General features: G+C 37.9%; 2 protein-coding genes and 1 long non-coding RNA gene across 3 annotated transcripts in view; 1 reads left to right on the top strand and 2 right to left on the bottom strand.

Annotated features, from left to right (window-relative positions):
- Positions 1-27,023, bottom strand: part of LOC146482898 (uncharacterized) — an 81,844-nt gene that overhangs the window by 31,441 nt on the left and 23,380 nt on the right. The window lies entirely within an intron of this gene.
- Positions 4,358-27,023, bottom strand: part of LOC146482899 (uncharacterized) — a 41,441-nt gene continuing 18,775 nt past the window's right edge. The window contains exons 2-3 of the mRNA XM_085106506.1: positions 6,700-9,422; positions 4,358-6,206 (exon numbers count right to left, since the gene is read on the bottom strand). Of these exons, the coding sequence (XP_084962632.1) occupies positions 6,709-9,422 (2,714 nt within the window). The 3' untranslated portion in view covers positions 4,358-6,206; positions 6,700-6,708. The remainder of the gene's footprint in view (positions 6,207-6,699; positions 9,423-27,023) is intronic.
- Positions 24,450-27,023, top strand: part of LOC146482897 (uncharacterized) — a 48,622-nt gene continuing 46,048 nt past the window's right edge. Inside the window, exon 1 of the mRNA XM_085106552.1 lies at positions 24,450-27,022. Within this exon, the coding sequence (XP_084962678.1) occupies positions 24,476-25,504 (1,029 nt within the window). The 5' untranslated portion in view covers positions 24,450-24,475 and the 3' untranslated portion in view covers positions 25,505-27,022. The remainder of the gene's footprint in view (position 27,023) is intronic.

Below are 27,023 nucleotides of genomic sequence, written 5' to 3'. Positions count from 1 at the left end.
CAGCTAAAATCGTAACCGGGGCTATGAAGGGGACCAACAAGCATCGTCTTATGCAAGAACTTGGGTGGGAAGATCTCAAAACTAGAAGAGCCATTCATAAATTGCTGTTATATTTTAAGGTCGTTAATAATTTTTGTCCTAGTTATCTAGTTGATTTATTACCCTTACAAGTTAGTGAAAGGACAACTTACTCCTTACGTACGGCATCAAATTACTCTCTTCTCGCAAGCCGCACTGAACGTTTCAAAAGATCTTTTTTTCCCTCAACTACTATCTTGTGGAATGACATTAGTTTTGACATACGTTGCCTCGAATCCATTGGTTCTTTTAAAAAAAGCTTTATTTTCATATTACAATGTACCTAGTTATAACACTACTTATGATTTTGCTATTGATAGATTTAATGCAATTTTCCATACTCGTTTACGTTTAGACACTTGCGCGCTTAACAATTATCTTTATAAAATAGGTTGTAAAGAAAGCCCCGTGTGTTTTTGTGGTTTCTACAGCGAGACAATTAAGCATTTTCTTCTTGAATGTCCACTTTATTCTGCCCCTAGAATTAACCAGCTCTCCTCTGCTGCTCGCATATTTGCTGACAGGTGGTTTTCCATGTCTAAAGCACAAATACATGTAGTATCAGTTTTTCTGTGTGGATCACAGTTACTTTCTCCTAAGCAAAATAATGATCTATTTTTTCATGTCCAGTCTTTTATATCTGAATCGAAGAGATTTTATAAAGTACCTAGCTGTATATTTTCCACCTGTTAGCATTGCTTAATGCTGCCTTTGGTTAATTTTGCTGCCGCTCTGACTAATTATTATTTAATGTTAATTTTTTTCAATTCAATGTTATTTCGAAGTGAGCCCTCTCGATGAGTTTTTTTTTTTCTCTTAGGGCAAACTTCGGCAATAAAATATGTTTAAATAAAAAAAAAATGAATGCAACAGCTTGTGAACACGTAACTGAATTTTCGTTTAATTACACGCCGGAAAAATTCAATTACTTGTGCGCGCAACGTCAAAACTCAAAAACTATAAGTTGTATGGATAAGATTAAACTATTGCTGAATTTGGAAAACAGTACAATGTGAATTTAAAAAAGTAGCAGTTTAGGTCAAATAATGTGAGAGATAGAGGCAAATGAATGCAAAAGCTTGTGAACGCTTAAGTCAATTTTTGTTAAATTACTCACGTATGAAAAAGCTTAAACTTTCGTTGAATTCGGATTAGAATACACTATCATTAAAAAAAAAGTAGCACCATAGCACAAAATAATAAGAGAGATACAGGCAAATGAATGCAACAGCTTGGTACACTGCGCGCAACGTCAAAACTCAACAACTATAAATCTCATGGAAAAGATTAAACAATCACTGAATTCGGAAAAGAATACACTGTGGATTAAAAAAAAAAGTAGCAGCAGATGTCAAATAATGAGTGTAGAAAGTTGTCTCCAAAACGAGATAACACAAGATATCTGTGGATTCGACCGGAGGTAAACAGTCAGGCTGAAAGTGCTTCCCTTCGATCAACACTGGATCGATTCCGATTGTGGATATTTTCTGCAAAATCGATTTCTGACCCGGCAAATTTAGCTTCTTTGCATTTTTAGAAATCGGAAAAGAATCGGCAACCTTTGAATTATATTCGGAGCTTTATTCGCTTTTGTTTAAATCCATTTTTACTAGTGGGAATAATCAATTGCAGTTGTGACCTACCAATGCCGTATTACGCAATCAAAAGTGGTACACCAATATGGCGGTGGGCCAATGCGTGACGTCACGTGAAAACGATCTATAGCTTGTTGCGCTGTCTTTTAGCTCGCTGAGTTGCTTCTTATCTGAAAAACAGCTATTGTGTTCTTAGAGCTGAAATGTACCTCCATTATTTTGTGGCTTAGCTCGCATCCGTAGCAGATATTCGAAGCTACGATAGACAACTCTCTTGTGAGTCTCTGGGATGCTGGTGAAATTTCTTCTGGTGAGTGTCTAATGTTGTTTCTCATGCAAGACTGCAGTTTCGATTTCTTGGAATCTCATCAGCTGCTAGCGTGTTATAATGGGGTTAAAACGTCGCCAAAGAATCCAACAATCCTTTATTGTTTCAGTGAATTATGCAATTTGCTATTGTAGTGAAATATTTATCAACTGTGAATAACACTGAAATAACATTTAAACCATTTCAATCCGAAAAAACGAATATCTTCCTAAAAAAACGAAGATTTGCGAAAAAATCGTAGCCTGCGTAGTTGGCGGTTTTTATGGGTGGGCTCACCGGCGAGCCGGGCACGAGGGCCAAAACAAGTGGCGAAGCTGCGGAGAAATGGGGCGAGGGCAACGAGAAAATTGCGGCAAAGCCGCTCGTTGACGCGTCTTCGCCGCGACTGTCACGGTTCTCTCCACATTTTACCCGCAGCTGCACCACTCGTTTTGGCCCGGCTTTACCGCCCTCCAAAACCGCCAGCTACGCAGGCTAAAAAATCGTGAAGAAAACGAAGACTGTGGGTACCTATAGAGAGGCTCATACAACGTATCGTGTTAACCTTTAACTGTTTATGCTTACGTTTAAATGTGACTCATTGTAACTCTGGCCCTGAAGAAGACTAGTTGTACTAGTTGAAATATTGGCCCCAAATAAATAAGCCCTTTGCCTTAGTGTCAGCCCTGCAATCAGTTCGGTTTATTTACACGTAAAGAGACGTCTGGCACGTGCATTTCACTGCAAGAGATCCGGCAACGGAACGTATTCAGAACAGTTTATTTTGCGTCGTGTGGTCCCCTGCCTCAAGCAAGAGTTTCGTATCGTGCTACACCCTCAATTGGAAAAGATGTAGTAATATCGATCACCTAAAAAAAGCCGGAGACTTGCATCTTGGAACAGGGAGACTAATTAAACCACCTTTGACGAGACACACCGGCAGTAAACGCGGCGTTGAAAATCATGCTCCCCGGGGTGTGGGACCCATTCTTTGATATTAAACTTTTTTTATACAGTCTGACCTCTATTAAGCGGCCACCCTCCATTAAGTGGCCACTTTCCAAAGTCCCAAATTTTTGTCAGTAAAATGCTGTATTCGATACTTCTATTCAACGGCCACCTCTATTAAGCGGCCGCGGCCACCTTCTTGCTGTTGCAAGTTTAGTATTTATTGCTTTTTTTTTTACAGTAGCCTGCGTAGCTGGCGGTATTGTAGGCGCGCGCGAAATAAGGTTTTGGCGGCGGAGCTAGCTCCTTAACACAACTGATTAATTTACCGTTGAATTCGACTCTGGGTAAGGGAGATGGGTTTATATATTTTCAGAGTGACGTGGTGGGGGGATATTAAGAAGTCAATCCGAGATCGATAATTAAATCGGTGGTTTTGGAAATTTAACATGAGAACAAAACGGCCGAAATCTATACCGGAAGTTTCCGAGAGTCATGCAAAATTTCAAGTTGATACATTTATCAGCCAATTTAGGTGAGCATTTGTTGTTAATTTGTCGTTCAGTTTTTTTAGCCAATAAGTGTTTAATTCTCATAACGGTCTTTCAGCTGTTTATCTAGCATGTCGACGATGGTACGTCGAAAGATAGTCGCTGTTCCAGTCTTCCCTATGCACGTAAAACTGAAAGGCTTTTGGTTTCTTTTGTTTGCTCAGTTGTAAGCTGGTCTATTCATGACCCACCTAAGGATAATGCTCGTAAACAGTCGCTATTTTTATCTTTATGGCGCGCGAACATTGGATACAAGAGTGAATTAAGGCCACTCTTCTCTCGACCCACAAACATAGAAATGGTGACTGGGTATGAATCTGTCCAAGAAGGACCTTAACGGTGGCTTCGGAGGTCTTTAAAGGGGCAGTGTCACCTTTTATAAGTGCCACTTTGAATAGCGAAAAAAAATATTTGTATCGGATGGGACCATTAAAATAATGGTTCAATTTTTTTTACAAATAACCCTTCTAGGGAACAAAAACTAGGGTCAATTATTTTTGTCTGGAGATGGCTCAGATGGAAATGGATTGAAACTGACCAATCTTTTGAAGTTCCTCGTGTGAATTTAAAACTGATTGTATTCTATTATCACGCGGAGAAATCATTTCAAACTTTCCTCCCGCTGCTCTAAGAGCGATTTCATGAGGTTCTTTGTGAAATATTTAAGCTGTTTTGGCCAACATACAGCAAAATCTCCGCGACGGTTCCCCCTCAGCTTAAAATAAATGAAATAAAATATTTGGATTCTACTGTTCTCAAACCAAACACGTTTTACAGATTTCACTTTTTTAATGTTAATGTTTACAACAGTCTCACTTATTATATTCGCTACACTTATTGTTCTATAATGGGGCGGTTTACAGGATACTGGATAGACTTTCATTCCCTTACGACTTGAACACTTGCTGACATCGTATTAACAAAAGCCGTTTTGATGAAGCTGTAAGTTTCATTTTGTAACGAAATCTTCAAACTTAATCGGAAATATGAAACAAACAGTCATGTCACGTTTACATGACCCCAGAATGGGTTTTCGTACAAAAATTAAGATTCCTTATCCGGTAAAAATTTTGGGTTGAAATCACATCGTTTTTACTCAGTGACATTGAACGATACTATGGAAACGAATCCACCGGTTTGAAAGTCGTTCAGGTATCATGTAAACACAACTAGCTTACTTACTGACTTTATAGAGCAGTTTTCAATTGAGTACGTGTCAAACACAAAGTAAGTACTCTAACCAATCAGAACAGACGTAAACAGTCCGGTGAACCAATCAGAATTCGAAGCAAATACATGTAACCTGTAACCTTGGCCAAGCGCGGGAAAACCTGTGATATCAAGGCACGATTGGCTTTGGCTTTGCTTCCCATTGGTTGAGAAAGTGCCGCGAGTTTTGATAACGAATCAGAAAACATAGTAAAGCAAAACCAAAGCAAACGCGAAATTACTTCGACACCAAATTGAAGAATGCTCTATACCTACTTATTTGCCTAGTTACTTACATATATACATAAAAGGATCTGCGCAAGGTTGTTTAAAGGACTATTGCGCCAATTTAGAATTGACGTCTTCTCTGAACGGAAAAAAGCCTGTAATAAAAACATTATCTTATGTTTGACTTTAGAAAAAAAATAATTCCACGATGAAAATAAGAGGACCACTCGATTATGGCATCTTGTGAAAAACAAAAAAGCAATGAATTCTTTTTGACAAAAACCAAGCGTATTTCTTAACTTGTTCTCTCAAAATTAATGGGATTTCAAACAACCGAGCCCTGATCAGCTCAAAGATAATAATTGCGTCATAATTCTTCTGAGCCTATTTAGCCGGTCAAAGCTAACTGCATCACTTGTTGTTGTTATTCATACACAAATTACTGAGTTTTTGAGTCTTCGCCCTCTTGTAATCAGGTTTCTATGAGTTAACTCGCAGTCTTAGACTGTTAAAATCGATTTCTTGGTTTTTTGGGCTCTTTCTAACTTTGTAAACACACGAGGATGTTAGAGACTGTCCTTAGTTATGACAAGCACAATTTTGCGGCTAAGATAATCGTATTTTAAGAAAAGAACACGCAATTTCTACCACTTGGAGAAAATCATATTTACATGGGAAACTGAAAACACTCTGACAAACGTCATTTTTTAAAAATCAAAGTTCTTGCTTCTAAGTATGGGTAGATAAACCGTTAAATTTGGCCTAAGTAGCCACATTTCTTCTGAATTAACATTTAAGTAATGATTTGTTCTCAATATTGTCTGATAACGAGTAATGACATAAAAAATTTATGAAATGACATCAAAATATCTTAACAATGTTGGTATGTTATTTGTTATGCAGCTATAAAAAATTAAATGTAACGTCAGATTCATGTGTGCAGTTTTCTTAACGTTACATCGAAAAGAGCAAAATTACATTTTGAATACTTCATAACGTGAAGTGCCATTTTGGAAAATGCGCACTAAAAACAAGCCTGTACATGTCCTTCTCTCCAGATATATTACAAACCACAAAAGCAAAGGCTTAATGAAGTAACTTCATTTTGTTTCCCTTTCATTTGTTACTGATTTACTGCTTTTCTTTTTTTTTTTTTCCGGCCATTACATCTAAGATATTTACACTACATACAAGTTCCCGTGATAGTTTGCATCACACCAAATGGATGTCATCAATGGATCAGTCAGACTCTCTTAGTAGTCCTCTCTTGTCTAGAGTGTGATGACACTTCTGCCAACCAAAAAAAATGTGAGGGATTAGTTTCGCTTGAGGCTCTAAATTTAGAAGTTTGCGGAGTTCAGGTGAAGCGCTTAATTTTTTTTGTTTGCCAGAAAAAAAGGAGAGACAAAAACGAACAAAATTGAAGACACTACCCACGAAGGCCACGACATATTTTTGGCAACACATTAACAATTTCCCTTAATCAGCGAGACTCCTGGTGCCTCAATTTTTATTTTCTGAACGCCTGGAAAAGGCTAGTGTAAGAAAAGTAAGACATTTTTGCATGGTACCAAGGAAACACGAAAACGAACATCTCATGGCATCCTTTCAGTTAAAGCTATCCCCTCGTTTTAATAAACAGCAGAAGGCTTGGTTATTGAAATAATATTTAGACAGATTTTGCAACTATTCCTCTGGCAACAATTCAGCTTTCTTTGCAGTTAGCTGTCCTTGTTTATCATAAAATTACTTCTGTTTAAAGTTAAACACAAACTAAACTTACCATTCTGTTTCATTTCCTTTCTCCAAATTCAAACGTCACGTCATCACCAATCAGCACAAATGGAGCCCAGTACTTCAAGTCACGGAACTGCTCTGACTCGCGCAGGGATTTCACAGCCTGGTGAAGAGCCACACTCGCGCTTTTTCCTTCCGCCAGGTGTTGGTAGAAGTGTTTCATGAACTCCATGGTGGCCTCGTCATCAATCGCCCAGAGTGACACCAGAACAGAGCGAGCACCAGCACACAAGAAAGCCCGCGCGATACCAACCACGCCCTCAGACTTGACTTCTCCCCGGCCACTGTGACAGCAGCTAAGCACAACGAGTCTTGCTCGCAGACGAACGGCTTGTATATCTGACATTGTTAATATGTAGCATTCTTTCCCAGGGACGCGAGATGTCCAGCCTGGGTTTGGGGCCAACAGAATTTCTCCAGTTTCAGCTCTCCCGTGTGCGGCAATGTGCACCAAAGCCACCGACTCGAATCTTTTCATCACTTCGTCTTTAGTCGCATCTCGTCCGGTGAGAGGTGTGGTCTTCAGAAGTTTTCCAATCATCTCCACTTCCTTTCTGGCGAATGGAAGCTGCTTCCAAATGGGCTTACCAAACACGTTGGTAACTTCTTCCAAACATGGATCTCCCACGAGCAGCGCCCCACTCCTACTGTGAAAGTCCTCGGGCGCATCTGCGATCAGTCGTAAAGCGGTCAACGAGGGAACGATGGTGATCCTGATTGATTCAATAAGCGCAGAGTAAGGAGCCAGCAAAAATGGACCATCTGGAACAAGGAGTAACTGGTCACCTTCGAGCAAGTCTGCAATGGGGCCAATAATAACATCATACAGCTGGCGCAAAGAATTGACAGAGGAGGTCGGTGATCGGTCTGTTTCCTCAGCAGCTTCTCTGTTGGACGGAGGGTCATCACATACTTCATCCATTGACCGATCCTCGCACATTACCTGAGCACCTACAGCAATGTCTCTCAAAGTAGCATCTATTAGCAACTTGCAACTATCAGGTTCTATTTCCTTTTGCTTAAAGAGAATCTCTTTCCCTCTTCGCAGCAACCAAAAACTGATCGCATTTTCATCAAGTGCAACAAAAACTATTTCTGTAGTTAAATTGTTTAATATACAGGTAATTGTCTCCTTAGGTTCAGGTAAAGCGGACGGTGATGAGTCGACTCCATACTTTTCTTTTAAAACATCGATCAAGGCCTGTGCTCGTCCTTGCTCAGCAGAATACAAAGCCTCGTCAGTCTCTCCAGTCTTCACAAGAGTACTCCATAACGAAGTGTACGCACACTGGTGGAGATTACGAAAGCTTATTTTCCACATATCTTTTGACTGTAGAAGAGCTCTTATGTCATCAAAGGTTTTTACGCTCGATCGATAACAATCAAGTGCCTCACTCAAAGAACCCACCCATTCATAATTATGACCTAATAAATGGCATGATTCTGCCTCGTGAAACTTATCCCCTAACTCTTTAGCAATACTAAGGCTTTGTTTGTGATACTCTACTGCTACTTTAAAATTACCTAGTCGGGAATACACATTGCCCAATCTGTCATAAGTAATTCCCTCTGCAGCCCTGTTACCCGATTCTTTCGATATAACAAGACTTTGTTTCGTGTACTCCATGGATTGTTCAAAATCACCCAAGCGTAAAAGAACTGCACCCAGCTTTCTAAAAGCGGACCCCTCATTATCCCTGTCCCCAATTTCTTGAGCGATACTCAGACTATGTTCCCAACACTCAAAGGCCTGTTTAAAATCAAGCATACTGTAATAAGCATTGCCCAGGTTGCCATACGCTCCTCCCTCCCCATCCCTGTCCCCTAATTCTTTAGCAATATTAAGATGTAGTTTGTGATACACACCGGCTTGTTTAAAATTACCCATACTGTAATAAGCATTGCCCAGGTTGCCATACGCTCCTCCCTCCCCATCCCTGTCCCCTAATTCTTTAGCTATATTAAGATATAGTTTGTGATACTCTGCGGCTTGTTTAAAATTACCCATACTGTGATAAGCATTGCCCAGGTTGCCATACGCTCTTCCCTCCCCATCCCTGTCCCCTAATTCTTTAGCAATAGTAAGATCTAGTTCGTGATACTCTGCGGCTTGTTTAAAATTACCCATACTGTCATAAGCATTGCCCAGGTTTCCATACGCTCTTCCCTCCCCATCCCTGTCCCCTAATTCTTTAGCAATACTAAGATGTAGTTCGTGATACTCTGCGGCTTGTTTAAAATTACCCAGACCGCGATAAGCAATGCCCAAGTTGCCATACGCTCGTTCCTCCCCATCCCTGTTCCCTAATTCTTTAGCAATATTAAGATGTAGTTCGTGATACTCTATGGCTTGCTTAAAATTGCACTGGCTGTTGTAGACCACGCCCAGATTGAAACAGGCTATTGCCTCCCAAGCCCTGTTCCCTAATTCTCTAGCAATACTAAGATGTAGTTTGTGGCACTCTATGGCTTCTTGGAACTCACGCAGACGGTGATAAGCACCGCCCAGATTGCAATACGCTTCTCCCTCCTTAGACCTGTTTCCTAATTCTTTAGCAATACTAAGATGTAGCTTTTGATACTCTATGACTTGTTTAAAATTACCCTGACTGTGATAAACATCAGCCAGTTTAGAATAGGTATTTCCCTCCCGCTCTCTATCGCCCAATTTTTTAGCAATGCTAAGCTCTTGCTTGTGCTTCACTATATCTTCTGACTCGTCCTCCGCCATTTAGTTAGACGATGACCGGAGATCGTATCAAATGTGCTTTGTTTCACAAAGGACGTTCCTAGAAAAAGACAAAGTTTGAGAACTTTCCCATTTGTACTTAATTTCTCTGACTCTGATATCTTTCGCACATAAATTTACACTGACAGACACGGAATTCCTGTTAAAGGGCTTGATGCAAGCTACATTTCTCTTTTGTCCGTAATGTTGAAAGGATAATTACAGAACCATGTTCTGTTGTTTCAATTCGCTTAACGTATCTGTGGCAACTTCAAGTTCAAGGGCGATGAGAGCAATAAGTAAAATTAAGTAAAGTTCAAAACAAATGCCTTGTTGGAAATGACTTGTTTTGCAAGACCCTGGACTCGGCCGCCTTAGAAACTAGGAACTGAGCTGGTAGTTAACATAACGTCATTTGAGGAATTGAGCAAGTTGGTCTTATTAACATGGCACGTGCAAATGACTTACTGGCAGGCTGTACCGTTCACTGCTTCTCAAAATCGGGGCTTCTTGGAGTCAGTTACATCAGCTCAATAAACAGGAATGATGACTCTGTAACTAAGTTATTTACAGACATACAATTACAACGGTAAAGGGCCAAGACAAACGAAGGAGTGCTTGGGGAGGTGTAATTTACATGTAATAACATGCATGTCATTCAGTTTTAGTTCGATCAATTGTCACGTACTTATGATAATTGCGGCAACGAGAATCGAAACAGAAACTTTAAATGTTACTAATCTTGATCAAAGAAATGAAATTTCAAACATTTGACAGAATTGTCAGCCTACTCTAAGGAATAATTAGAGTTACACGAGTGAGGAGCAATTTTTAGTCGAGGGTTAACTTTGAAAACAGACAAAGGGAAGATGTGGTTTCGATTTCCCTTTGAAGAAATTCTTGTATTTCGGGCTGCCTTGTGTTCGAGTTTTTGGTGTGCATCCCTGAGCAAGTAATAAAGAAAGCCCTCAACATCAAGTCGAGGCAGCATCACATCATAAAAACGAAACGTCGTTTCAGCCATTCATTCACAAAGGAACTGGGTGGTGTTTACAAGGAAGAGAGATAACAGTACAAAGTCATCCCTTATTTTAATAAAAGAACATTTCTTAGATAAGGTTAATTAGCCAAAATAAATCTAGACTGGCAAAAAACAAACAAACAAAAATACAACAACAACAACAACAAAAAACAGCAAAGACTAAAAAGGTTGAAATAGTTGTTGAACTGCACATTCTGGATTTATGTTTTTCGCTGTACCGATAAAAACTCAGTATTTTAATACCTAGTTTTAAAAAAAGCACAAATGCATGACGTTTATGAAGGAATAAAAATAACCGAGGGTTTTGCTTTCGAATCAGTTCGGCGTTTCTTTTTCGATTCCTAGAATTTGAGGTGCTTCGCTGACGAGTTTTCGACATATTTCGTTTTCCAGTATCAATTTCTTCACTTTCTAGTTGTGGTAGCTTCGTTTTCTTCACTTTGAGTTTTGGATGCACGGTTTTCGAATTTAGAATAATAATGAGGTATTCGTACTCGACACTTTTAGAAGTAAATCTACTTTGAGCCTAAGTTTCCCCCATCCACCCTCTCCCCCAGGCGTCACACAATCACATCTTCATTACACCTTAGTATAAAACGCGCTCTCCTCGTACCCCTTACATCCCCAGTAAACAAATTTAGTTATCAGATTACATATACATGATAAGCGCGCATGAGGAACCTGTGCATCATCTCCCCGAATAAATAAAATAGCTCCTAACTGGAAATTAAACCTGACAACACTTTATTGCCGCCTGTTTAAGAAAACCTGAACTCATTTGGCACGAAACAATTTGACAGCTTTCCAAGATTGGCCAAACTGGTAAAATCAATAACATGACGGAATGGTGATTGTGACGTGACATTTTGATCCTCGACCACAGAAGGACAAGGAAACACTGCACCAAGCACGACAAAAGTCTCAATAACATCGTATTTAAGTTACTAAGTGGCTGTTTCATGCTGCCACTACGTGTTGCTACGTGTATAGCGTGGCACGATCGAGGCCGAGTTTTAAATTTTCGTTCGACAGACAAATGTCAACATAATTTTCCCAGTCACCAAATGGGAGTGAGTTGAAAAACAGCAGGGAGTCTTACAAATTAATCTGTTAAAATCTAACACAAGCGACTAACTCACCTCTTACTGAAATGCTGCTGGCGGTTTCGTCAGGAAACTTGATAGAAACTCTCTACAAATAAGAAATTTGAAAACAAACAATTAATATCCAGCCTACTGACATTATCTCCAAAACTAGTGGCTGCCAAAATAGGAAGAAGAAAGTTAACACAAGGAAAGGTAAGAGCTGATTTAAATGTAGCAAGCGGGAGCAAAATATTACAGCCGGAAAACCGGCCAATAACCCGATGAAAATATTCTTCCCTGTAGAAACATTGACAAGCAAATATATTAAGGAATTGAAATTTAACTTTGAATTCCTTTAAAAATTTAAAAATAGTTTGCGGGCGATACAACAGTGATTTCAAGAAACGTAGAATCTCTCAAAGCTTTTTCTTACGATAATTGACAACTTTGGCGAAATATGTGAGATGACGTCTGAAATTCAACAAAAATGAAATAAGAGCTGACGTGGATAGGCTCTCAGAAAGGTGGCAGGAAAAAGACCTTTCAAGTGTATCATGTAAACGGTTAACTAAAACATTTTGGGACTTTTTGTCATAAGATGAGCATTAAAAAAAAAACAACAACAACAAAAAAGAAAAAACGATTGACTGTATCTTGTAATGTAAATGTAATTTACTGTAATGTATTTATTATGTTTCAAGTTTCAAGTTTCAAGTTTATTTAAAAAGACAATAAATAGCAGTAATTAGCGGATCCATTCAGCTTTTGACCTATTGTCCTGATTTTTCTCGTAAGCGATCACATTTTCCTGCACCAAGCTAAGGGTGGTATGTTGCAGAAAACTGCTCAAATATTTGACACAAAGCCTTTGCTCTAACTTGAGATTATTCTTAGAAAACCGGGAGGAAAATATTAAGGGATTTCTACGAGGAAGAACAAATTATAAACAGTTTTAGGCGATTCCTCTATAATACACTGCATAGAAGAACCTGAAAAATTTTTTTCAAGTTGCCATCCATTTCCATCCCAGCCATCCGAAGATGAAGATAATTTCTAATACTGTAAAGGAGTAGGGTTATTAATTGTTAACAAAACTGAACCATTATTTCAACGTTCCTATCGCAACAAAGATGATTTATAGCTACTTAAAGTGACACTAAAAATTAAGGTGACACTCGGCTCCTTTAAGAGAGAGTAGCCTTTTTGGTTTAGACGTTACTGGAACTGAAAGCCGTGCTTGGGTAACAAAGGAAATAAAAATTGTCGCCCAGATCAATCCATCGTTGTGGGATGAGTATTTACAGTTTCACAGATACATACTCCGATGTGAGGGCTAAAAGGATTTTTCCCTGAAACTTTATAGATATCAAAGCGAAATATACAGTTTAGACTTCAGCGCCCAACTGAATCTGAGAACATTTTTCGGTAAGTGTATCGCCCGTACCGCGTCGTTACTGGCTAGAAAATTAAAGCTGCCTTAATCTTGATTCATGGATATCCTTCATAAGTAAGTAAAATTCAAAATACAAGTCTCGTCAGTAATGTGTACAACATTTGTGAGACTCTGATCTTAATTCGGCTGATTCGGAAACTATGGCAACTCATTGGGTGTGTTAGTAAGGCTGCAAATTAAATTGCAGTGGAACATAATTTGAGGAATTTTTGAAGTTGCTCAGTGAAAAGCGTAGACTAAAGCAGTGGATCTTAAACAAAGAACACAAATAATACGTGAATAGTTTGTATCTCTTATCTGCTTATGTGCAAAGGAACGATTATTTAACCTGCGAGTATCATACGAAGCCGTGATGACTTACCGTTGACTGCTTTCCCAAATCGATCCTTCTTGGAGTCAGTTCTAACCAACTTAGTTCACTGAAATGGCGATTCTGCAAGCAAATAAGTAATTTGATGAAAAACAAATAAGTAAGTTACTCGTAAAATAACTATCCTGTAACATGCTTTCTAAAATCACATTACGCGACGCATATTACAAAGTACAAGGGCGGGATAGAGAGCAACATTTTGCCGAAAATAGTGAGTGTAGATTGCACGTTATACACAATGATTGTAATCACTTTGAAAAATTAACGTTTAACAGCTGCCAAGGAATGACTGAATCTCAAAATTGCCAACTTGTAACTTACCTCTTGTTTAAAAGTTCACTTTAAATCAAAACTGCGCGACATTCGTTAGGTCCAGAACAAATTCGAGGATTATACATGAGGACGTGTCTTTTTATAGCATAACGGCGGAAGTCTTCTATATTTTTGGGTTTCTTTTTAACTTTATTTTTAGACTTTCAAGCAATAACTATTGCGTCACTAAGTTCAGAAACAGAAAGTTCAAATACTGAATTTGCAGCTTGTAAAAAATAACTCACCTCGAAGAGCAACAAAAGAGTGTACTTTATTCCTCGTGAATTGACGTTTAACTAACAAAATCAACAAAGGAGTGGTTGTAGATTCGTTTTCAAGTTTTAGTATTTTGGGTGTCTCTTTTTTTCTCGTGTGCGAACTCTATATTTCGTTTTCGAATGTAATGCTTCCCTGTTTGTAGGCCTGAGCTCAGATCATTTAAAAATCGCTCCTTTTCACGTCTGGTCAACGACACATCCCTGTGTGTGGCCGCGCCACGAATCTAGCGAAACATTAGACACGAGTGTTTTACTGGAAAATACACCAGTGGTACGTAAATTTCATACGAAACTACATCCGGGACCCGAGTGGCGTATTTTCCATATCCTCACTGGTGAGGATATTGATGACGTCATTTTCCGCTTTTTCGGTTGTTTAATTTGTGAAAACAGTCAGTGAAAAATGGCCAGCGATAGATTTGTCTATATAATAAAAAAGAGGATATTACAAGGAGGCGCGAAGATATGAATTTTATTTTCTCTTGTTAAAAACAATATTTTACTCACTCGCTGCGCTCGCTCGTAAAAAGTTGTTTTTACCATTCGATAATAAAATTCATATCTTCGCATCGTCGTGTAATATCCTCTATTTATCCATTCATGGACAAATGGTCTGTTTACAAAGAGAGGGAATAACCCTTGAAAAAAATGTGTGATGTTTGTCAACAAGCTAAAATAAATGATTATTTTGTTTTCGAACTTCAAGGTGTTTTCGAATTCCAGGGTGCTTAGCTTTTTGGTATCTGGAATGAAACCACGTGTGAGAGCCTGTTCTGACTCATGATCATTCTTGGCCAGTTATATGATGATCTAGTCGCGCCAAAAGCTGACACTAACAATATATACTGCTACCGCTTTTTCTGTTGTTTTTACTTTTTTTCCCATTCTTAATTTTTTTTGCCAAGGAGAGGGGGGAGAGGGGAGGGGGGGGGGGGGGGGGGGCTCCACTATGTAAGCTGCATCAGTATGTGCATGTCGCCCCAAAGGGTATGAATTTTGAGCTGCTCACACGGTTGTTTAAAGAATAGACAACTCTCTCGAGTGGATACATTTAATTGCTATCCAGCTAATAAAATGTACATGCACCAATACATTAATTTCATCCGATGCGTAAAGTTACCAGTTCTTTGGACAACCTAGGCCTTGTCTGAAAATGGGTACCGGAAGATTACTTAATTTGGTTTGTAGAAAGGAGCCGCATAGGTACGGTCCCCCAGCCCCCCTCCCCCCCCCCCCCGCCACTACTACTACCACCACCACCAAAAATTCCGAGGGCTATATACCCCAAGGGTTTTGTTAAGGGAATAATTATACTAAGGTGCCGACGTACTTTAATTCGCCAGGAGCGCTTTTTGATCAGAAACTTTCATAGTCGAAACTCATGGTCATGCCACGAATCTAACTCACAAAAATGAGGCGTTTGCAGATCATGGGTTTTTGTCTTTTATTCGAGGCGTTCAACTGAAGATGGCAGCGCTTAGAAACTGCCTAACGGGGTCCCCTGCTGATCAGTCTTTCAAACCTTCGTTTATTTTGGTTAACGGACTCGAAGCCCAGAAAGTGAAAGAAATTCTAACAAGGGCTGCTGCCATTAAGCCATTTCCGAGTCGCAAAGCTGAGCTTTTCATGTCAAAATTATGTTTCTTTGAAAACTTAATTTTTCTATTAAAAATTATGCACGAAGCCTCGCTTTCATAATGACGTCCAGAGCAACTCGGAAATGACCTATTGTCTGGACAACAACACAGTAACAACAACAGCAACAACAACGACAAACATGAAACTGACCACAAGTTAGTTCGCACTGACCGTCCAAAAACTTTGACAATGAAGTCAGTGACGAAGTCACACAAATCTATTCCTTTGTAAATGCTTTTTGCCAACTATGACTGAAATTAGGGCTGTTTTTAGCAGTTTACATTGAATGCAGATGCTATGGTAACTTTTTAATCTCGAAAATGACCGAAACTCTTTTACCAATGTTTATGTATTTGTTTATATCATTATTACAGTTTCCCCCGATAAAGAGTGCATGGTCGGTAATGATCGATTATAACTAAACAAAAATGGAATCTAAAAACAAAATCTTCTAAATTTCTTCCCTCTGTCTTCTAGCTAGAATGTGCCACAGTTTTGACCCAGGGAAACCGTAAACTCCCCTAAATAACATTCAAACCTCGTTCAAACTTCTTAGATCTGTGTTTAAACGTTTGCGAGTTTCCATAAATGTTCTTGTTTCTTGGGTTTTTCTTTTGGAGTTGTTGGAATTTGACAGATAGCCTGCGTGTCTGGTGCTATAAAGAAGAGGGGAGGGGATAGGGAATTGGGCACACGCAAGAAGCGAGGGGAGCGCAAACGCTCACGCGCGCGCCGTTCCAACTAATTCGCGCGCGCGTCTGATTTAAGGTGGGGGTAAACGTGAATTAGAACGGGAGTCTAAAATGTTTAAAGAAGGGATAAAAGAAAGAAAAAGATTTTTGGACAGTTGATCCCCAGGCAAGAGCACCCCAGGTTGCTAGTGGACTAACTTGGTTTCCGTCTATTAATTATTAACAACAAATTCTAATTTTAAAACTTCACTAAATCTTCAATATTTCTTATTTCTCTTAATTTTACCAATCCTTTTAGAAAAAGTATCTCCTCTTAAATGTACCCAAAAATCAACCAAAAATTCACAAAACACCCCACAACACAGATTCACGTAATGAGCAGACAGTTTTTGGATTGCTTGAAACATGAACGAGATATTTTCATTAAACCGATTTTAAGCGGCGTGAAAACGGCTTTCAGGGCTACCCTGGCTTAATGATTTACACCTTTAAATAGATCTCTCCAAAAAAAGACAGTGCTGAATAGTTTTCATTTAAATCTGTTTCACAATCGAAACGTCATGGGTTTTCCCCTCTTCAGTCAACTGGAAACCGTTCATACTAACAAGCCTTCGTTTTCGATGTGGAATATTTCGGTTTGTACCCAAGACATATTTTGGCTGTGGAACGCAGAGACCAAGAAGTCAATCTCCCAGGCTGCATCCATCATAGTAGTCATTCCAAGTACGATTAGGCTAACCCAGGATAAGCATTAACGTCTGGTTTATGAAAGTTGACAAAAAAAAAATGGTCTACAGTTCCGCAAATATTGGAGACATTCAAGATTTTCTGCACGGATTCAAAAGTTAGAACCACCATGTACGGTACCAAACAGTATCACTGGAAACCAAAAGTGCTGCTCAGTAGTTTTCATTTGAATGGTCATACTTTAGGATTTCAGAGTGGAGGTATGTGAACTGGTCAAATCAGGCTAAAAGATTAAAAATTGAAGATTTTAACAAAATGTTTATTCCTAAGTAGAACTGCGATTCTTGACTTTTATTTCAAGATAACTCTTCCATACAAGAGCCTTTCTATGGGTATTTCCGAAGAAATCGAAGACGCGAAGATCACCGCGGAAAAAAAGAAAATCTCAAGATTCTTGGTTTTCACATGACGTCACAAAAAACTGAAATTCATAACTAAACACAATTTTGGGTTTTTATCTTCATCACATATAAGAAAATCTAAATTTCTATCGGTTTGCTTGTTTTCAGCAGGATGGCATTCTTTGTTTTGAAAATAGAGCAGTTTGAATTTTAGATTTTTGCGCAGTGCGTGACAGAAGGATTGCTGCTCTAAACATGTCACGTACATGAAAACATCGATTCGCCTCGTGTTTTTTTTTAGGTCTGATCAGCTAACATGTAATAGAGGTGTTAATGTCAATGTGTGAAAGTTCAGCAGAGAAAAAAAAAGGCTTTGAAATAGCCATGGTAAACTCCAGATGTTTTTGCTGGTTTCCGGCCGCCATGTTAATGCCCATCAGACGGGGCACCAACATGGCGTCCCATACTAAACTCTGTAATTTTCCGTGGTACCTTTTCTCGAATAACTCGATTAGGAGATATCGCGCAGCCCTGTGGCTTTCACACGTTGTTTATGTATCACTCTTCTACAACAAATCAATTTCTTGACTTTATCTATTGAATGGTTGAGGATTTAATTTTTTCACTTGCGTGACGATGTGTGAGGTGAAAACCACCTATTGAAGCGAAGATCTGAAAATTGACCAAAATTCGCGTGATCAAATTGAACACTCAGATATAAAACTGTCAAAACTCTGTCTCATAAACACTACAGAAAATATCTGTTATTTTTGAATTTTGGCATTTGACCACATTTCTGTGTTAAAATCAGTGGGGTTGACAGACCTGCGAGACTCCCACTGTGTGTCCGTTGTGTTGATAAAAGCCTTTTCAGTTTTGGTTTTACAAGCAATTCTTTAAGCGATTTTCCTTTTGCATAAGAGAATCTTCCTTTTAGATCAAAATGTTATGCAACCGCTCTTAATAGTGTTTCTCTTAATCGTGAGGGGGAATTCTCAAATATACTAATTGGAGGGTTTCATACTTATCACTAAGAGCCGTAAGGATTAGGTTTTGATATGTCATTGTGTATGCTAGCTCTGTGCCATTTGTTAAGGCTTATCGGCTTGGATTGACTTGAAGATTTTAGGTAGCGCTAAATAAATGTTATCTTTAAAGATACTGGATCCGTGGATTTCTTAACTCGTGAATTCATGCTTCTGCTATTGTATCTCGCTGCGTGAAGATGGCACGGATATGAGGGTCTAACAGATCCTCGTCTTTACAAAGCTTATCATTGTTGTCTCTTGCTTGCGAGAGTTATAGATCGTTTTCACTCACGTGACCAAATCCTTGACTACCGTTGCTACGCCGCCATATTGGCGTACCTAAATTGTAAACAAACTAGTAGCGGCGCTTTCGAAGAACATGGTTTTGTCTCTGATTGTTGGCTGTGGCAGGAAAAGTGGACGAGATAAAAGGATATACTTTGCAAGGGTGCCTTCCATCGTTACAAATGAGGGTTAAAAAGCTCAAGAATTGTCAGAGGAGAGAAGATCGCGCTGGATTTCAGCGATAAGTCGTAACGACCTCACTGAAGAGATCTTAGAGCACGATCGTGTTTGCAAAAAGCACTTCGTTTCAGAAAAAGCGGCTTAAAGCTGGGATAAATTTAATATTGACTGGTTTCCAACATTACCGTGATTTGGGACACAAGAAAGTTTCGTTTGTGACTACGCGTAACCTAATTTTCGTTAAATTGCACACCGGAAATATTCAATGACTTATGCGCGCTAAGTCAAAATTCAAAAACTATAATTCGTATGAAGAGGCTTAAACTTTCGTTGAATTTGGATTAGAATACACTATCCATTAAAAAAAAGTAGCACCATAGCACAAAAAATAAGAGATATAGAGGCAAATGAATGCAACCGCTTGTGAACACGTACCTGAATTTTCGTTCAATTACACGCAGGAAAAAATTCACTTACTTGTAGGCGAAACGTCAAAACTCAAAAACTATCAATTGTATGGGTAAGATTAAACTATTGCTGAATTTGGAAAACAATATGCTGTTGATTAAAAAAAAAAGGAGCAGAATAGAAAAAATAATAAGAGTGATACAGGCAAATGAATGCAACCGCTTGTGAACGAGTAACCCAATTTTGGTTAAATTACACACCAGAAATATTCAATGACTTGTGCGCGCTAAGTCAAAACTCAAAAATTATAAATTGTATAAAGAAGCTTAAACTTTCCTTGAATTCGGAGTAGAATACACTATTTATTAAAAGAAAAGTAGCACCATGGCACAAATAATAAGAAAGATAGAGGCAAATGAATGCAACCGCTTGTGAACGCGTAGCGCAATTTGCGTTAAATTACACGCCAGAAAATTTCAATTATTTGTGCGCGCAACGTCAAAACTCAAAATTTATAAATTGTATGGATAAGATTAAAATATTGCTGATTTTGGAAAACAATACAATGTGAATTTAAAAAAAAGTAGCCGCCTAGGTCAAATAATGTGAGAGATAGCGGCAAATGAATGCAAAAGCTTGTGAACGTGTAAATCAATTTTCGTTAAATTACACACCTATAAAATTCAATTGCTTGTGCGCGCTAAGATAAAACTCAAAAACTATATATTGTATGAAAAAGCTTAAACTTTCCTTGCATTTGGATTAGAATACACTATCCATTAGAAAACAAATAGCACAATACCACAAATAATGAGAGAGATAGAGGCAAATGAAAGCAACCACTTGTGAACGCGTAACCCAAATTTTGTTAAATTACACACCCGAAATATTCAATGACTTGTGCGCGCTAAGTCAAAACTCAAAAACTATAACTTGTATAAAAAAGCTTAAACTTTCGTTGAATTTGCATTAGAATACACTATCCATTAAAAGAAAAATAGCACCATAGCACGAATAATAAGAGAGATACAGGCAAATGAATGAAACAGCTTGTGAACGCGTAACTGATTTTTGAAACACTAACAGACAGTCGATAACCACGCAAGAGCACCCCAGGTTGTTAGTGCATTAACTTGGAATCCGTCTATTAGCTATTAACTACAAATTCTAATTTTAAAAATTCACTAAATCTTCAACATTTCTTATATCTTTTCATTTTACCAATCCTTCAAGAAAAATTATTTCCTTCCAAATATACCTAAAAACTACCCAAAAATTCATAAAACACCCCAAATCATTGATTTGTGTTATGAATGGAGGGTTTTTGTATTGCTTGAAATGCAAACAAGATATTTCCATTTGACCGATTTTAAGCGGCGTAAAAACGGCTTTCAGGTAAACCCCCACCTTAAATTACACGCAGGAAAAATTTAATTACTTGTGCGCGCAACGTCAAAACTCATAAACTATAAATTGTATGGATCAGATTGAACTATTGCTGAACTTGGAAAACAATACTTTGTTAATTTAAAAAAAAACACCATAGCACAAATAATAAGAGAGATACAAGCAAATGAAGGCAACAGCTTCTGAATAGGTAGCGCAACTTGCGTTAAATTACAAGCCGGAAAATTTCAATTACTTGTGCGTGCAACGTCAAAACTCAAAAACTAAAATCGTATCGATAAGATTAAACTATTGCTGAATGTGGAAAGCAATACGCTGTGGATTAAAAAAAGGAGCAGCATAGAACAAATAATAAGAGAGATAGAGGCAAATGAATGCAACAGCTTGTGAACGCGTAACCCAATTTTGGTTAAATTACACACCGGAAATATTCATTGACTTGTGTGTGCTAAGTCAAAACTCAAAAACTATAAATCGTATGAAGAAGCTTAAACCTTCGTTGAATTAGGATTAGAATACACTATCTATTAAAAGAAAAGTAGCACCATAGCACAAATAATAAAGGGGGATGGGGGCAAATGAACGCAACAGCTTGTGAACGCGTAGCGCATTTTGCGTTAAATTACACGCCGCAAATTTTCAATTACTTGTGCGCGCAACGTCAAAACTCAAAATTTATAAATTGTATGGATAAGATTAGGGTATTGCTGAATTTGGAAAACAATACAATGTGAAGTAAAAAAAAGTAGCCGCATAGGTCAAATAATGTGAGAGATAGAGACAAATGAATGCAAAAACTTGTGAACGCGTAAATCAATTTCCGTTAAATTACACACCGGAAAAATTCAAATGCTTGTACGCGCTAAGATAAAACTCAAAAACTATATATTGTATGAAAAAGCTTAAACTTTTTTTGAATTTGGATTAGAATACACTATCCATTAGAAAACAAATAGCACTATAGCACAAATAATAAGAGAGATAGAGGCAAATGAAAGCAACAATTTGTGAACGCGACTGTCAATTTTTGTTAATTTACACATCGGATATATTTAATGACTTGTGCGGGCTAAGTCAAAACTCAAAAACTATAAATTTTATGCAAAAGCTTAAACTTTCGTTGAATTTGCATTAGATATCGATTACAGTATCCATTAAAAGAAAAGTAGCACCATAGCACAAATAATAAGAGAGATACAGGCAAATGAATGCAACAGGTTGTGAACGCGTAACTGAATTTTCGTTAAATTACACGCCAGAAAACTTCAAATACTTGTGCGCGCAACGTCGAAACTCAAAATACTATAAATTGTATGGAAAAGATTAAACTATTGCTGAATTTGAAAAACAAGTCACTGTGATTAAAAAAAAAATAGCACCATAGCACAAATAATAAGAGAGATAGAGGCAAATGAATGCAACCGCTTGTGAACACGTACCTGAATTTTCGTTGAATTACACGCCGGAAAAATTCAATTACTTGTGCGCGCAAAGTCAAAACTCAAAAAATATACATTGTATGGATAAGATTAAACTATCGCTGCATCTGGAAAACAATACACTGTGAATTAGAAAAAGTTAGCCGCATAGGTCAAATAATGTGAGAGTTAGAGGCAAATGAATGCAAAAGCTTGTGAACGCGTAAGTCAATTTTCGTTAAATTACACAGTGAATAAAATCAATTGCTTGTGCGCGCTAAGTCAAAACTCAAAAACTATACAAGGTATGAAGAAGCTTAAACTTTCGCTAAATTTGAAAAAAAATGCACTGTCCATTATAAGAAAAATGAACAGCATAGGACAAATGATTAGAGAGATAGAGGCAAATGAATGCAACCGCTTGTAAACGAGTAACCCAGTTTTCGTTAAATTACACACCGGAAATATTCAATGACTTGTGCGCGCTAAGTCAAAACTATAAATCCTATAGAAAAGCTTAAAATTTCGTTGAATTTGAATTAGAATACACTATCCATTAAAAAAAGTAGCACTATATCACAATTAATAAGAGACATACAGGCAAATGAATGCAACAGCTTGTGAACGCGTAGCGCAGTTTGTATTAAATTACACGTCGGAAAATTTCAATTAATTGTGCGCACAACGTCAAAACTCAAAAACTATAAATCGTATGGAAAAGATTAAACAATTGCTGAATTTGGAAAACAACACGCTGTGGATTAAAAAAAAGGAGCAGCATAGAACAAATAATAAGAGAGATACAGGCAAATGAATTCAGCAGCTTGTGAACACGTAACTGAATTTTCGTTAAATTACACGTCGGAAAATTTGAATGACTTGTGCACGCAACGTCAAAACTAAAAGACTATCAATTGTATGGATAAGATTAAACTATTGCTGAATTTGGAAAACAATACACTGTGATTTAAAAAAAAGTAGCACCATAGCACAAATAATAAGAAAGATAGACGCAAATGAATGCAACCGCTTGTGAACGCGTAACCCAATTTTCGTTAAATGACACACCAGAAATATTCAATGACTTGTGCGCGCTAAGTCAAAACTCAAAAACTATAAATTGTATGAATAAGCTTAAACTTTCCTTGAATTCGGATTAGAATACACTATTTATTATAAGAAAAGTAGCACCATGGCACAAATAATAAGAGAGATAGAGGCAAATGAATGCAACCGCTTGTGAACGCGTAGCGCAATTTGCGTTAAAATACACGCCGGAAAATTTCAATTACTTAATTGTACGCAAAACGTCAAAACTCAAAAACTGTAAATTGTATGGATAAGATTTATGCTATTGTTAAAATCGAAAAACAATACACTGTTAATTAAAAAAAATAGCACCATAGCACAAATAATAAGAGAGATAGACGCAAATAAATGCAACAGCTTGTGAACGCGTAACCCAATTTTCGTTAAATTACACACCAGAAATATTCAATGAGTTGTGCGCGCTAAGTCAAAACTCAAAAACTATAAATCTTATGAAGAAGCTTAAACCTTCGTTGAATTCGGATTAGAATACACTATCTATCAAAAGAAAAGTAGCACCATAGCACAAATAACAAGAGAGATACAGGCAAATGAATGCAACAGCTTGTGAACGCGTAGCGGAGTTTGCGCTAAATTACACGCCGGAAAATTTCAATTACTTGTGCGCGCAACGTCAAAACTCAAGATTTATAAATTGTATGGATAAGATTAAAATATTGCTGATTTTGGAAAACAATACAATGTGAATTTAAAAAAAAGTAGCCGCCTAGGTCAAATAATGTGAGAGATAGCGGCAAATGAATGCAAAAGCTTGTGAACGCGTAAATCAATTTTCGTTAAATTACACACCTGAAAAATTTAATTGCTTGTGCGCGCTACGATAAAACTCAAAAACTATATATTGTATGAAAAAGCTTAAACTTTCCTTGCATTTGGATTAGAATACACTATCCATTAGAAAACAAATAGCACAATACCACAAATAATGAGAGAGATAGAGGGAAATGAAAGTAACCACTTGTGAACGCGTAACTCAATTTTTGTGGTGAGGTGGGGCTCTGACTGAATTTGAGTGAAATTTGAAGAGGTTTTACAGTCGAACCAGGTCAAGCGTACCCCCATAGATTCTATTAATGAATCGATTATTTGAAAATTGAAGCCATTAGTCGTTTCAATATTGTTTTATTTTTAAAATGAGCAGATCAACATTCAAATCAAAACTAGATTTCTGATTGGATTATAAGAACAAAGGATGCGCCTTATATAGAAACGTTATAATAACAAGTAGCTTGCTCACAAAATGGCGGCAAGGAACAAACTCGGCCGAATTTACGAGCCTGGGAAGCCTCTCTCCGACGCATTTAGAAGGGAAATTCTAGACTTGTATAATCATGGATTTTCGAAAAAGCGGATTTCCCGTGATTTGCAAGTTTCAACGCGTACTGTGAGGAAGATAATTAGCCATTTCCAACGATATGGGACTTTGACTGCTTTTTCGAGAGGTGGGAGTGAGCCACGTAAAGTAACGGATGATGTGTTACAATGCATGGAAATCTGGAAGCTTCAAAAGCCAACAGTCTATGCTCGTGAGATTCAAAATAAGCTTCTCCTTGATGGAATTTGTCATGGGTTTACTTTACCATCTGTTTCATCGATTAATCAGAGTCTACATGGCAAGTTAGGAATGACCCGGAAAAAAATTTGCCAAATACCAACAGAACAGGTGAGGAATATTTGGAAAGTTGATGATTACCTTCAGATCACCCAGGGATTGAGTCCCACTACACTACATTTTTTCGATGAAGCCTCAGTAGTTAAAACAACTTCCAATCGTCAGTATGGAAGCAGTTATAGAGGCACCAAGGCAGTGGAAGTGCAAAGGTATGCATCGAACGCAACCTACACGGTGAACCTTCTTCACAGTGTCTTTGGCGTGGACTATTATAATATCATTCCAGGTGCCTCAAATGGTGAGGAGCTCATAGCTTTTTTTGATTATGCACTTGACTGTGAAAGGGATAATGGTCTTCCGGTTTTCCTTGAAGGAGATACAGTCATTATGGACAATTGTGGATACCATCATAGTAGAATTACTGAAAGGACCCTTAGAGCAATGCTTGCCACGAGGGGAGTCACATTACTATTTCAGCCTCCATATTCACCCAATCTCAATACCTGTGAATATTGTTTTCATCAGATGAAAGAGGGGCTGAGACAAAATGAGTTATATTCGCAGGAGTATACAGAGATGGCAATAATGGATTCCTTAAACAGCATTACTGCAACTCATTCTGTGAACTATTTCAGGCACTGTGGTTACATATACTAGCTATATAATACCAGTAAGCCATCTTGATGGGTAGGCAAGCACGTCTTGAAATAACAGTGTTTGTATGGAAATCATAAAACTTTGCTTCAGTTCTGAACGATAATTCATGAATAGGAAACTTTTGGCACTAGGAAGAGGATTTTAAAGAAAAAATATTGGAGGGATGAAGCTGTACCAGAAATTGTCCAGTCGTGTTTTGGACTTCCCATACATTTCCCTGTATTTATTCCTGCAAACTATTTTTAATAGCAGTTTACAGCTGGTTCACTGGGAAAGATTTACAGACAAAATGTATGGAAATGTCAAAATGCAACTAGATGCTTTCTAGCACAGCTACATTCCTCAGTTATTTTCTGTAAAATCCTTTACCTAGTGCCTAAAGTTTCCAATTCATGAATTTTTCAGAAGCACCAGCAATGTTTTATGAAAATTATTCGACATCGGATTTCCATACAAACTCCGTTATTTCAAGATGTGTTTGCCTAGCCATCAAGATGGCTTCCAAAACCATGATAAGGTCTATTATGTCAAAATAGATTTTTGTCAGTAGTACACACCTGATGTTGGTGGAAGAGTAGCTTTTGTTAACTTGGAATTTATTTTTGTTCTAGTGTAGAAGCTGTTATTACACGGCATGCCCGCAGGGCATGACGTGTCTAGGTTTCGGTCGGGTATCTTTTTTTTCTTCATCGTAGTCACAAATGTGCACATTAATTTATGCATTAAACTCTGTCCTCCCCTAGTAAGGATATATTGTTCTGATTGTCTTCAACAGAAGCAGCCCAATCAAAATCTATTTTTCAGGCACATATCACGAGAGAGGGGACCCACTCATCACTTCCTGTGTGACGTCAAATCATCATTTGATTTATTCATTAAAACTAGATTAAATTCTTCCCTCTCCCAGAAGGGATCTATTGTTTTGATTGTCTTGAACAAAAGCGGCCCAATCAAACTCCATTATCCGCGCGTATATCACGAGGGAGGGGACCCACTAATCTCTACTTGTGTGACGTCAAAGCAAATCATCATTTGGAAAAGTTGTTTTCGTTCAATGGCGGCCACATGTCTGAATTTAGGACTCCGAATCTGCCATTTCCAGAAAGAAAAAGAACGTTTTTCGAGCGGTAAATCGAAATAATAACTTCTAGGTAGTACTCGAAAGTTGAAACGGTGGAAATTGTGAGAGTTCACAGCGAAGAAACTTCGCTTTTACAAACAGATCAAATAATTCAAAGCCAAGGAAGCCAGACCAGTTCAGCGGGGTCATGACGTTATTGCAAAGTTATTCCGGTATGATTCCCAGTAACACAATGATAAAAATCGTTATCGCAGAGTGATTTCCGGTATGTTTCCCAATAACACAATGACAAAATATCAAGCAGTCTCTCTGAATAAAACCATTGAATTATTTCAATTGCGAAGGGAAGATAGTTTTTAAAAATCTGCGAAGCATACAATGGGGAATAAATGGGGCTACATTAAGCATTCCGTGTAATGCCATTAGAGGGGCATCTTG

Source organism: Pavona decussata, unplaced genomic scaffold (assembly GCF_977016875.1).
Source record: "Pavona decussata unplaced genomic scaffold, jaPavDecu1.1 SCAFFOLD_41, whole genome shotgun sequence".
Taxonomy (NCBI): Eukaryota; Metazoa; Cnidaria; class Anthozoa; order Scleractinia; family Agariciidae; genus Pavona; species Pavona decussata.
Note: the sequence above shows the minus strand (reverse complement) of the source record. Positions and strands in the feature narration are given on the sequence as shown.